This window comes from Ovis aries, chromosome 16, assembly GCF_016772045.2.
Source record: "Ovis aries strain OAR_USU_Benz2616 breed Rambouillet chromosome 16, ARS-UI_Ramb_v3.0, whole genome shotgun sequence".
In the NCBI taxonomy this organism is placed as follows: Eukaryota; Metazoa; Chordata; class Mammalia; order Artiodactyla; family Bovidae; genus Ovis; species Ovis aries.
Window position 1 is genome coordinate 5,917,333 of NC_056069.1, and position 13,001 is coordinate 5,930,333.

General features: G+C 45.7%; 1 protein-coding gene across 1 annotated transcript in view; it reads left to right on the plus strand.

Moving 5' to 3' along the window:
- The first annotated feature begins 418 nt into the window (after nucleotides 1-418).
- The window catches only part of NSG2 (neuronal vesicle trafficking associated 2), an 80,038-nt gene continuing 67,455 nt past the window's right edge, over nucleotides 419-13,001 (plus strand). Inside the window, exons 1-2 of the mRNA XM_042233680.2 lie at nucleotides 419-551; nucleotides 1,440-1,590. Of these exons, the coding sequence (XP_042089614.1) occupies nucleotides 1,462-1,590 (129 nt within the window). The 5' untranslated portion in view covers nucleotides 419-551; nucleotides 1,440-1,461. The remainder of the gene's footprint in view (nucleotides 552-1,439; nucleotides 1,591-13,001) is intronic.

Below are 13,001 nucleotides of genomic sequence, written 5' to 3' on the forward strand. Positions count from 1 at the left end.
AGATACTCAATAAATATTAGTTCTCCTTCTTTCCATACACAGGTCAGAGCACGGAGTTAAGTCCTGAACAATTCTGTCTTTCATAATATTGTCCTGGAAAATCTTCGGCGTGGTCCCTTTTCTTAATGAGTATGCCGCCTCCTCCAGTTTTTCTAAAGGCTCAAGGATTGCTTGTATAATAAGACGGTGCCTATTAATTTCTTTCTTTCTTTTTTTAATGGCCAGAATCCCTCCCACTTTCTTGAAACCATTTTGTCCCATGCTGTGGTTGTGGCCATGCATGAGAAACAGCAGGTGGTGCCAGATGACAGATGGTGTGGGAGCCCGTTTCCCGGTGGGAGGGGGCGCGAGCGAGCGAGCGAACGAGCAAGCGGGCAGACAGCTGCCAGGAGCCCGCTCGCTGGCGCCTCGCTCTCAGAAGCTCCCAATCCAGACGCACGCAAGGCGCTGTCCTTTCAGCACCACAAGCTCCGGCTGAGGAGGCAGGACTCCCGGCCGTCCTCCTCTTCAAACTGGTTTGAATCTGCTCTGACCCCTGAGAGTGCTGCACAGTAAGTAGGCATTTGTTTTTGCTATAACCACTCCCCAGTATCCTCCAACCCTTGCCCATCCCTTTCACCCCCACAACAACCCTATTTTGTCTAATAATGTTCCAGTCAGCAGGATTGACAAGAAGAATTCAGTTGTATTGGGCTTCTGGGGGTGGGGTGGGAACACCGTTTGACTTCCAAGGGAGCTGGAAAGAAATAAATGTGATTTGTTTATTTAGTTGGCAATCTTGCAATACGGGGGTTGCTAACTTTCCGTGGAACCAAAAAAAAAAAAAATGGCCCTTTGCTATTGAGGAAATGGAGGCATTCCATGGCTGAATCAGGATCAGGTTCAAGCCAGTCCTTTTTTGTTTTAAGAAATTGTATCTCCTGTACAACCTACATATTGTGTAAAAGGGTATACTACACATAGAGGCATTGAATGTATTTATTGTATTTTAGGGAGATTAATGGGGGGAAACACAATATAATAAAATAGCAATCAAGATGGTAAGGTGAAATTTATCATACTGCAGGATGACCCAGAATAATAGGATTTATTTTTTCACTAAGAATTAGCTTTCCACTGAGATTATGTGATTATGTTAGCTCTGTGTCTTGGCTATATTTTTAAGGTTGTATATTTTGTGTATAAGACTGGGATTTTCCTTGAGTTTCTCAAATTTGAAAGCTGGTGAGTGCCATAGGCAGGTGGCATTTCTTGATGATTAAAGAAGTTTTCCTGGATAATAGGGATCATGTCAGGAAATCTAGCGGAAGACCGATGATGGTGTCTACACTGAAGCCGCCAGAGTGGAGCTGTTGAGGGCAGCGCTGTCTTCTCTGTCGTCAGCCCTCTCTTTCCTGCCTCTCTCCCCACTATAACTAGAATTCTACTGCTTGTCTTAGGTCTGGGAAGAAAGGCATCAGAATGGTGAAGCTGAACAGTAACCCCAGTGAGAAGGGAGCCAAACCACCTTCAGTTGAGGACGGCTTCCAGACCGTCCCTCTCATCACGCCCCTGGAGGTTAATCACTTACAGCTGCCTGCTCCGGAAAAGGTAAAGCAGGTGCTCTGGTTCTCATCAGCAGCCCCCGTGCTCCCCGTGCTCCCCTCATCTCAGGAAATAAAGCAGCAAGAAAATTCCACCTCCCTCAAACCCTTTCCTTCCCTTATCAGCCAAATACGTTCCCCTTCTTGTAAAATGTAGGTATTCCTTCTAGAGACATGACACCTCTTGTGTTGTTTCAGGTTTATGGTAAGTGCTTGTTCATGATTTTGTTCACATATGTAGGCAAAAAAATTAACCTTTCTTTTAAAAAGTTTTATCATAGTGGATGAATACTAATAAGCTTCCAGATTTGAACAAAAAGAAAATGGTCTTGATTATTTGGGGAAGGTCTTTTAAAAATTGACTGCTACAAATCTGAGGTCAGAGAATTGGATGCAGTCCAACAAGCATTTAGTTTGCACCTGCTAAAGCCCTGTTCCTACCCTGGAAGTTAGTTATAAAAACACACATTACAAAATCCCTCATCAATATGAGACTTAAATTAATATAAAGCATCATGGTAAAAGCAATGCCTGAGCGTTACGAAGATTGTGAGATCACTGGGATGGAAACAACTAAATTCTGTTGTGGCAGAGAGGGAACTGGGAGGACAGGTTAGGTCAGCTGCAGAGGGGAACATTTGAAATTGGAGGCCACTGGAGGGAAAGGCATTTAAGGCAAAGGGCACAAATGTGCAAAGCATGGAGAGCTTTGGGGAAATAGCATGACTGGAATAGAGTGTTTTTTGGGAGGCGTGGCTGGAAATGAGTGACTGGCTGATGGCACATCTCCTGACGTGGGAGGAGTCCATGAAGAATGGAGGTGAGCGTTTATACAAAAGTGGGAGAGTCATTCTATGAGCACAGGTGGGAGAAGTGATATTCAGATCCCTCTGAGAGAACTTGGGGTTTTAGAATGTGAGCTTTTGCATGCCATAAGAGATAGATTAGGAGGCAAATGATGAAGTTCCCTAGCTGAAGAGTGAACAATGGATCATTCCATTTGTTTGATTTTCTCATTGGCATCTCCAGGAAGGCATTGTGTGTCTTAACCAATTGGCTCTATCCAATGAACAGAAGAGAAGCCAAAGCTAGATAAAGGGCCTGGCTGATTGGCTGCGGGTTGAGTCATCTGTTTTGAAAGTGCAGAGGTTGTCAATATGAAAATATGCATAGGGGTTCCAGAAATAAAGAATCACGGAGCCATCCTGAGCGACTGATAAGGCCTTTTGAAGATAAGATTTGCTAATAGGCAGTTAACACTGTTACTGTGAAGGAGTAATATTAATTGGGTATTAGTTACCTGTAGAGCAGAGGTTCTCAGTTTGTGACTGTATATTAGGGTTAACTGGGGAACCTTTGAAAGTCTTGATACCTAGGCCACACCCCAGAACAATTATATCAGGATCTCTGGGGGGTGAGACCCAAGCATCACTATTAACTAAACCTTCCCAGGTGGACTCCTGTGTGCCGCCAAGGTTGAGAACCACTGTGCTAGAGCCATGTTGCCCAGGGATTGTACATCCGTCCACGTCTGCAGGCAAAAGGTGGAGGAGGATCAGAGAAATTTGGCGATTTATCCAAGCTCACAGAGGAGTAAGTGGCGATGCTGGAATTTGATCGCAGATTTAGTGGAAATTGAGGAGAAGCAGAGGGGATATTTGCTCAAGGTTTTGCGAAGTTTTAGGAAGAATCTTTCCCCTTTAGTCTCAAGGATCTTTACGTCCCTGAGAGGCATGCAAGGAAAAGGGACTGTGGTGAGGTTACCTCTCCCCTCAGCTCTACACACACCTGCGGGCCATCCAGAGATATCGTGGTCTCTGTCACCCCTTACTCCTCACCCCATTCCCCACCTCCAAGGACTTCTTTCTCTCCTTGTGACAGGAAATGTGCCTGATAACCACTGAGCCAGTCCAGATGTGCCAAAAAACTGTCCCAAAGCCTGAAGATAAATACATCGTGGACTTGCATGCATGGAAAAGGAAACCAGTGCATCTTGGAGGGTGAAAATCCCTGAGTGGACACATCCCCCGGGGGCACCTCGCCGACTTTGGCAGGTGTCCTTAACAGAGTCTTCATACCAGGTGGACCTCAGTGTCCTCCGTGAAGTGAGGGGGGTCACACCTACTTCATAATGGTCGGGGCAGTGTTAGATTTGGCCTTATATATACAGTGCCTGGCACGAAACTAGCCATACGAGAATAATAACTATCATTTTCATGTGCTACTTATGGTAGACTTTAAGTCAGAAGTACACACATACACACAGACACAGAATTTCCTTTCATCCTTTCAGTAGTTAATAGGATCTAATAAAGGAGTTGCTCCTTTAATCCAGTTTTTAAAGATGATGAAACTCAGGCATGGTGGTAAAGTCACTTCCCAAATCCCAGAGTTGTTAAGCCTCCTAGAAGACCCAGAGCCCAGGCAGTGCTCAGCAGGAATAGGGGGCCAGCTGGCCCAGCCTCAGCCTCCTCGTGGGTAGAGGGAGCACTCCACCTGACAGGGCTTTAGAGAGGGTGAGGCGAGTTCTGACACATTTGTCAGCCCTCTCATTAGGTCCAGCCAGATGGTGAGGGTTTAAAGCTGAAAAGGTTATCAGAGAGGCGTATATTAGACCCCAATATTATGAGTTTTCTTCCTGAAAACGTAAAATACAGAGTGTGCTTTGGCATGTAATACTGACAATTATTTCTAGATTTGTCCACTGAATGCTCTTAGTATGGAATGTGAGCTTCTGGGGGAAAGGTTTTGGAGGCTAAGTGGAGAGGATGAGTATGTCTGAAGCCCTTGCTCTGGGCTAGAAATGGGCCATGCAGGGCATTCACAGCTATGGTTTCAGTTAATCTTCCCAGCAACCCTATGAGGTGGGTATTAGTGCACCCATTTCACTGGTGGGGAAACTGAGGCTTGGGTCAATAGACATGCTCAAGCTTCACAGAGAGAGTGGAAGAGCTGAGTTTGGAAGCCCAGTGCCCCTGACACCTCGGTTTCCCCTTCTGCACCTTGCTGCCTTCAATAACGAGAAACTTCCCACCCCAGGCAGTGCTTCTTCAGAATCTACATCCCTTCATCCCTGGCTGAGGGTCCTTGTTGCGCTCTCTTGGGCCTGCAGGTAAGGCCTGGGGCCATCCTGGAAAGAGAGCATCACAGCCTCCAATGCTCCCTCCGTCCCCAGTGCTGGAGGAGTTGTGCCTGCCTTAGGAGAGGAGGCCTTGTGTCTGTTCCCCCGCCTCTTCTATCACTCGGATCAGTCCTCCAGCTGTGATCAGTCCTTCTCCCTTGGAAAGCATTTCCAGTGCTCCCCACAGGGCGCAGTCCTCCCCACAGCGTGCAGTCCTCAAATCCTGCCCTTGACACTCCAGGTCCTCCCTCACCTGCTCCACTGGCTTCCATTCCTACCACTTCTCACTTTGTACCTGAACACGAGCATGGCAGAACTACCTTGAGCCATTGTTCTCAGCCAGGGGTGACTCCCCTCCCTTGTGGAGGGACATTTGGCTGTGTCTGGAAACCCTTTTCGGTTGTGACAATAGGTGGGGGTGCTGCTTTGGGCCAGAAATGCTGGTAAATGCATGACAATGCACAAAATGCCACCCCTGAAGAATTGTCCTGCCCAAAATGTCCACAGTGCTGAGGTTGAAAAACCAGCCCTGGAATTTTCCATACTCTCCAGGGTGTTTCTTGCTCCCTCCTCCTTGCCCATGCCATTCCTTCTGCCCAGAATGCCCTGCTTGTCCCTTTTCCTGTCTGATAAGCCAGTGGTCATGCCAGCTCGAAACCCAGTTCAGATGGCAGCTCTCCTGGACACCCTCCCTGGCCACTCATAATTATAGCTAAGGTGACACTTACTATGCTGGAAGGAACTCATTTTTCATCCACTCATCCACCGTTTCTATGGGGCACCTTCTATGTGCTGGGCACCCCGTTAGGCTATACATACACAGCCAGGAAAAGTCAGGCATGGTCATTACTTTCATGGAGCTTCTAGTCCCAATGGGAAAGGGGGTCTTCAAACAGGCCAGCTCACAAATAGAAGTTCAGAGATGCAGCTTGCAAGAAGGGCTATTAAGGAAAGAGTAAGATGCTAGATTGTAAAGGCTAAGACTTAAGAGGGCTTAATTATGGTGGAACAGTGGTCAGGGAAGGCCCTTCTGAAGAAGCAACCCTGGCTGAGAGCTGGAGGGTTGGGGGTGGCGAGGGAGGTAGAGGCAGAGGGTCAGCATGCGGATAGGCCCCGAGGGGAGAAGAAGGACAGTCAGAGTCGAGTTGCCTGGGTGCACTGAGTTGGGGGTGATGTGGCATGCGAGGTGCAGTGGGATGCCAGTTCACATGGTACATTTTTGGAAGGGGTTTAAAGAAGTCAAGTAACAGAATCAGATTTCTATTTTAGGAAGATTCCCCTGGCTGCTGTGGGCTACCCTACGGCCTGTTCTCTTCTTCCTCCTTTCTTGCAATCCATCTCCCAAATGAGCCAGCACCAGAGAAATTTCCCCCAGATTGAGGCTCCTGGGTTTCTAGCTGCACCCTCCCCTCCATGAGTCGGAGAAGAGAAGAGTGGAGGGCAGGAGATCGACTAGAAAGTCTCTGCTGTGTTTGTGATTGGCAACAGAAATGGGGAGATGGACGGATTGATTATGACAGTGCTGGGTCAGCCCTGAGGAGCTTTTCCCACCAGGCCTGAGGGTCCTGGCTCTGTCTCATCTTTGTAGCCTTGGTCTGGCATGTGGTGGGAAACCAGAAATGATGGCTGAATGAGACCCCGGCCCCTTGCCTAGTGTAAAGGTAGGCTTAGTTAATCCATTTAAATCTAAGCAGTTTGGTAGCTCTCTCCAGGCCATGGTAGCAAGCTCTTGAGAAGCTGGGACATCAGTCTGTAGATACCAAATTCCAGGATGTGCCTTTGGTTTATTTAAGTGACCCAGATAACGGCACAACTCCTCTATGAGGTCATGACCACTATGTCCATATGAAAACAGGCTCAGAGAACTAAAATACTATCCTAGGACATACCAAAAGAAAACAGGGCAACCAAGATCTGCACCCAGGAGTCTGGGAAATGCCAGCTAAAGGATGGTTATTCCCCTGAAAGCAAGCCAGAGAGGCACAGCCCTCCTTGGCAAAGGCCCAGATGAATCATGTATTCAGCAAAGCCAGCTGCGAGGCTCTAGGCAGTTTGATCCTTTCCTTTCTACTGATTACTAAATCTTTACACGTCCCGCAGGAGGTTGGCTCACCTGCCTGTGGGAGGAAAGGAATGCAGACCTTAAAAGATCGATTATTAATGTTCGGCACATTCACATTTTGTGTGGTAGACCACATGTGCTTTGTTGTCCTAGAGACTTGTATTCAAATCTCAGCTAAACTATTCATGTACTGTGTGGCTTTAGGCAAGTTGCTTGGTATCTCTGGACCTTTTTTTTTTTTTTTTTTCCTTTCTGTGAAATGAGCATAATAGCTACCTAACAGGGTTACTGTGAGGAAACAAGTGAAAATTGTCTAATGACACAAACATGGGGCTCATTGACAGTTTCCTTTCTCTCCTTGGATATTCAGACTGTGTCTCCCAAAAGTGACATTTTTGGAGGATGACTATAAAAGTAAAACTTGCTGAGAAGGATGGGGTTTCAGTGGTAGAGGTTCAGGGTTCGATGGAGCAGATCTGGAAAGAGAGGAGCAAAGGAGACATTGCTCCTGTCACTGGTCCTGAATGCCTTCTTGGTCTTTGTCGTGGCTTCACCAGAGGATTTATTTTTCTTCCTGATACACAGGATCAGGGGACCATCAGCCTCTCCCTGGGAAGCAGAAAATGCATATCCCTGCAGATTCCAGGCTGATAGAGCCCCCTTGTTCTGCTCTTCAGGGGCTCACAAGAGGCAGATTGTGCATCATCCCAAATTGGGGCAGAGGCTCGGACTAGGTGATTCCAACAAATAGACAGAAAGTGACCAATAAGCAGCTTAAAAATTCTTTATAATTTAAAACATAAGAATTTTAAATGGAACATAGCATCTTACATATCTGATTGGCAATAAATAAATAAATAAAGTGATAATGCCCAGTGTTGCTAACGCTAGGGGAAAGCAGATCTTCTTGTTGCACTCTGCTTGGTTATATAATTTGATGCAGTGGTTTTTAGAGGGTATTTGGACGTTGCTTATAAATTAAAACTGTATATCCCATTTGATTGGTATGTTGCTACTGGCACCAGAAATTTATCCTATGGATATATTTTTTGAATCTGCAAAGCCATATATGTATGTGGCGACTGGAGTGGTTAAACAAATGTTCTATGAGATTGAAGTGGTTAAATAAACCATAGTGCATGGATGAGGAAAAGTAAGCAATTGTTATAAGGATGAGACAGATTTGCTTGTGTTTGTGCTAATGTGGAAAAAGCAACAGACACACTGCTCCTTTAAAACAACTTTGAAGAATGTGGCATGGAGTCCCATTTGTGGAAATATGGGTGTATGTTTCATTCTTATAAAACAGTCTTGAAAAGACACACAAAACCCATCGAATGGTTAGGGACTATGGATGGGGTGGTTGGGGACTGCAGATGGGGTGGTTGGGGCCCATTTGAAGACTCTGTGTGTGTATATATATAATTCTACAAGTTTCATACTTATTTTTTTACCATGAGGATGTATCAAATTTTATATATTTTTAAATAAATCACCTCCGTTTCACAGATGGTGAAGCAATCTCAGAGAGCTGAAGTGCCTTACTTGCTTATGTTCACGCACAGAGAGACAGTGAGCTAGTGAGCCAATGTCCCTGCAAGCAAAGGGTGGCCTATACAGAGACACATGCATTGTAACAATGCAGTTGGCATTGTTACAAATCCTAATTCTACCACCTACTTACTGTGTGACCCTGGGCAAGTTTCCTAACCACTCTGTCCCTCTGTTTTCTTATTAAAATGAGGACAGTAGTATCTTCCTTTAAGAAGTGTTTAAAGGGTAAAATGAGAAAATGCAATGTCGAATGTCTATCACAGTACCTGGCATAGGGTAGGTGCTTAATGCAAGCTTGTTATGATTGTTGTTACCATCATCATCATCAATTCAGTTCCATAGTTCCTGGAGTGCACACGGGTGCAAGAAGGGTTGAACAGTGAGGTGGGCTGAGCTTCTGCCCTGTAGAGGATGGGTCTGGATGGCAGAGCTATGGACCTCGCTGTAGGGACTCCAGCCCAGGCAACAAGCCTCTGCTCAGAGCAGGAGCTGGCAGTCCCTGTAGCACCAATGAAGAGTCCCTCATCTTCCCCAGCTATATGCCTTGTCACAGAGTTGAAGAGTCATAGACTCACTGGGCTAGTCCATCCATATGCAGGCTTCCTGGCCAATATTCCATTCTACCCTGAGAAATCAAAGGCCCAGCAAGGAAAAGAGATTTGAGCACACAGGAAAGAGCCCTGGCCTGGGAGTCAGCGGGTCCGTACTAGAATCTTGGCTGTGTGACCTGCAGCGAATCCCTCCCCCTTTCTGGGCTCCCATGATCCCATCTGTGGATTGGTGGGATTGGACAATACTACCACTAAAGTTCTTTGAACACCGGTATCTTACTTGTGTTCTGGGCCTAGTACCAAACTTCAAGGGCCCAGGGAGAGACTCAAACCCAAGGAGATGGAGTGTGAGTTGAGGAGTGAGGTGGTAAGTGGGAGAAAGTTCCCAGATATGCACCCAGGCCCCACTAGGGTAGCTTCACCTCGTCTCTTTAGGTGCAGGATTCACTCAGGGCATTCATTCAATAGCATTTATAGAGCATCAGGTGCCACAGGATTCGAGTTTGAGTGCTACGATTTTTGAATGATGACCTTACTAGTGGCAATTGATCTGAGCCAGAAGCCCAGGCTCAAGCCTTGAGTCAGCCCATTAGTGGTTATGTGAGGTTGTGCAGTCATTTCTGCTCCCCAAGACTCCGACTCTTGTAAAATGGGGATACTCTCTCCTTCCTCAAAGTGATTGAAAGGATTGTCTGAGATATAGGATATAAAGCTTTTGGTACAGTGCCGGGCACATAGCAGGTACCTTAAAAATTATAGAAAAGAGCATCATATTCTTCAGTTCTTCCAGCTCAGCCACTTACCTGTCATTTGATCATAGGCAAGTGACTGAAGTCTCTGAGGCTAAATTTCCTCATCTGAAAGATGGGCATAATAATGATCTTAAAGGAGAGATGTGAAGGTCAGAGAGGATCTCTAAGTGGGGGAGAGGGTATGAGACTTTGTGAGTACACATGAGTAGCACTATGTCTGGCACACAGGAGGTGCTCAGAGGCTAGCCGTTCATTGTCCTGCTCCTAACTTCTCTCTTTACTGCAAGAATGAGCTGAAAGGCACAGCTTAGATCTATTTCTGGCCTGTGCCAGTCCAGCTCATAAAAATACAATTATGCTCCTTGTCAGCACTTCTGCACTTTTATTTATTGTCCCTGCCAATCCTAGGGCCTCTTCATGTGGGAACCTCTTCACTATTGATAATCCTGGGAAGTAGTATTTTAAATTTTTATGATCTGTACTTTGCGCCATCTGAACCACCATGTATTATGTGGCCTTGCCAGCAAAGGGGGAATATATCCAGACAAGGGGTCCTTTCGGGATGAATAATTTATCCCATTTTCACAATGCCAATTATGTTAAATTATGTTCTTCGTATCAACTGTCAACAGAACAATAGGGACTGATGTATTGATATGAAAAGAAAGCAAATTTATTTCTTTGCCTAAATTCAAAATGATATTTGAAAACCAGGAGTTTCATTCTTCCAAGTATCTATAAAATCCTACTTTTAATAAAAACAAGTAGAAAGAATTTTTCTTTCCCCCCTCCCTACTTTTTCATTACATTTCAGTTATTAATCAAGCAGCTCAGAGCTCCATTTTGCTCCATTTTTTTTTCAACTGCAGAAAATAGAACCTTTTTACCAAATTTGTTTTCTCTCTTCTCTCTTTCTTTGCATAAGCAAGCTGATTCCTCCAAGGTACAATTAATAATGATTGGCTAACATTTCTTATGCTTTCTCCTTCATAGTACTAAAAAAAGTCACTGTTACTATGTCTCCTTTTATAGAAAGGCTCTGTTTCTGGTGGCAGTCCACGGGAACAGCACACCACGCTTCATGACATGCCCAATAGCTGGTTGATTCCAGTAACTGTAGGGCTGTTTTTTCTTGCTCTCTGCATCTCTCCAGTGTACCTCCATTGCACCAGAGGCTTCTCCTCTAATTGTAATGTCTGCCTGGAAAGCCATTACCTGGTTTATAAACCTTCCTTAGCTCCTCACTGCTCTTGAGTTCATCTTTAATATGCAAGGCAAGGCATGCAGAGCCTCGGTTTCCCTCACTTCACCCACTCTGTTCCCAGTCCACTCAAAGCTACATCTCTGTGGTCCTCCCAGGTCCAGCCTCCTGGATGTCTTCTGAATGTTTGCTGGCTGATGCTCTCTTAGTCTGGAAAGCTCTTTTTATTTGGATTTTGGGAGGCAAGGATGGAAGCAAGGAAGATGGTCAGAGCAAATGTTCGTGGCGAGAGGATGATGCTCTGGACTAGGGCAGTATAACTGGACAAATGGGTTTATTTGAGAGAAAGTTTTGAGGCAGCAGAGACTAGTGGTGGTGGGATAGATTTGGAGACTGAAGGGAAGGGAGGGATCATGAGAGACTCCTGTATATGACTTGACATAAACATGGCTTATCATGCTGCTATTTTTCTTATCTAGGGATTACACATGAAAGAGAATGTCAAGGGCAAGATGGTTGGGGCAGGTGAGTCAGGGAACCCAAGAACTTTGCTGTGGACATGATAAATTCAGGTGTGTCTGTCCAAGGGCAAACACCCAGTAGGGTAATCTGAATGCTGAGGCAAACATCCAGTAGGGTAATCTGAATGCTGCATAGGGTCTGACTTGGAGATGTAAATTTGAGACTTATGAGAATAAAGATGGAGCTTGAAGTGATAGGAGTAAGAACCTTCAGAAGGAATTTGTAGGAAAGAAGTATCCTGTGGCCTAACCCTGTGAGATTCTAATGCTGAGAGGTTAAGCAGAGTGGGTGGGACTTGAGAAGGAAACTGAGGAGGGATGGTCAGTGAGCAGGAAGAGGACCATGGGCCTGGGAGGAGTCAAATATAACTGAGAGGTTGAAAATGACCAGTCCAGAGGACTGCCCATTTGTTCCAGGCAAATAGCAAAGACCTGCTTTTGATGTGGAGAAGGGGTTCAAATAAGCTAATATTTCCTTGGGAACGTGAACGTGAAGTCACTCAGTCATGTCTGGCTCTTTGCGAGTCCCCGCGGACTGTAGCCTACCAGGCTCCTATGTCCATGGGATTTTCCAGGCAGTAGTACTGGAGTGGATTGCCATTTCCTTCTCCAAGGGATCTTCCCAACCCAGGGATCAAACCTGGGTCTCCCGCATCGTAGACAGATGCTTTACCATCTGAGCCCCCAGGGAAGCAAAGGTAAAATATTGGCTGGGCTGCTTTTGGAGAAAGTATGGCTTAGCTAAAGGGAGGAGCAGATGACTGAGGATAGACATGGGGTCAGGGGCCCCTTTGTCTGTTGGCCTACTTTGAACCTGGTGGTTTGGGAAGTGTTCTGAAGCCAAAAGAAGTGTTTTCATTAGAAACTCATTCAGAGCATAAGCAACATTGCTTAGGTGTTCAGGGCAAAGCAGGACGTGGAGGGCTATGACCCCAACTCTACTAAAATCAGCATCCCTCCTATTTCTGTAAATGGTAGTTCTGCTCTGCTCTGCTAAGTCGCTTCAGTTGTGTCCGACTCTGTGCGACCCCATAGACGGCAGCCCACCAGGCTCCCCCATCCCTGGGATTTTCCAGGCAAGAACACTGGAGTGGGTTGCCATTTCCTTCTCCAATGCATGAAAGTGAAAAGTGAAAGGGAAGTCGCTCAGTCGTGTCCGACTCTTTGCGACCCCATGGACCACAGCCTACCAGGCTCCTCTGTCTATTGGATTTTCCAGGCAAGAGCCTTCTCCAAAATGGTAGTTGGGATACTATATATATAGTATTATATAGTATGTACTATATATAGTGTACATATATAGTATATATATTTGTTTAGATCATATAACAGAGAAGGCAGTAGCACCCCACTCCAGTACTCTTGCCTGGAAAATTTTAGTTCTTGGCCATCTTACTAAATTCTAATAGCTTTTCAGTTCATGTTCTTGGAACACACTTGTATCAGATAGAAAGCTTTTCACACCAAATATCAGAAAACCCAGCATAAATTGGATTAAGGCCCATAGAGTAAGATTTGACTCCTCTACCCCTGCCCCATGACTGCAGGGTTCAGTGTGGGTCTGGTTTCAGGCAAGGTATGATCCAGGATGTCATCAGGGCTCACTTCCATTTCTCCAGGCTCCTCTTGACTCTGTCCTCTTTTATATGCTGCCTT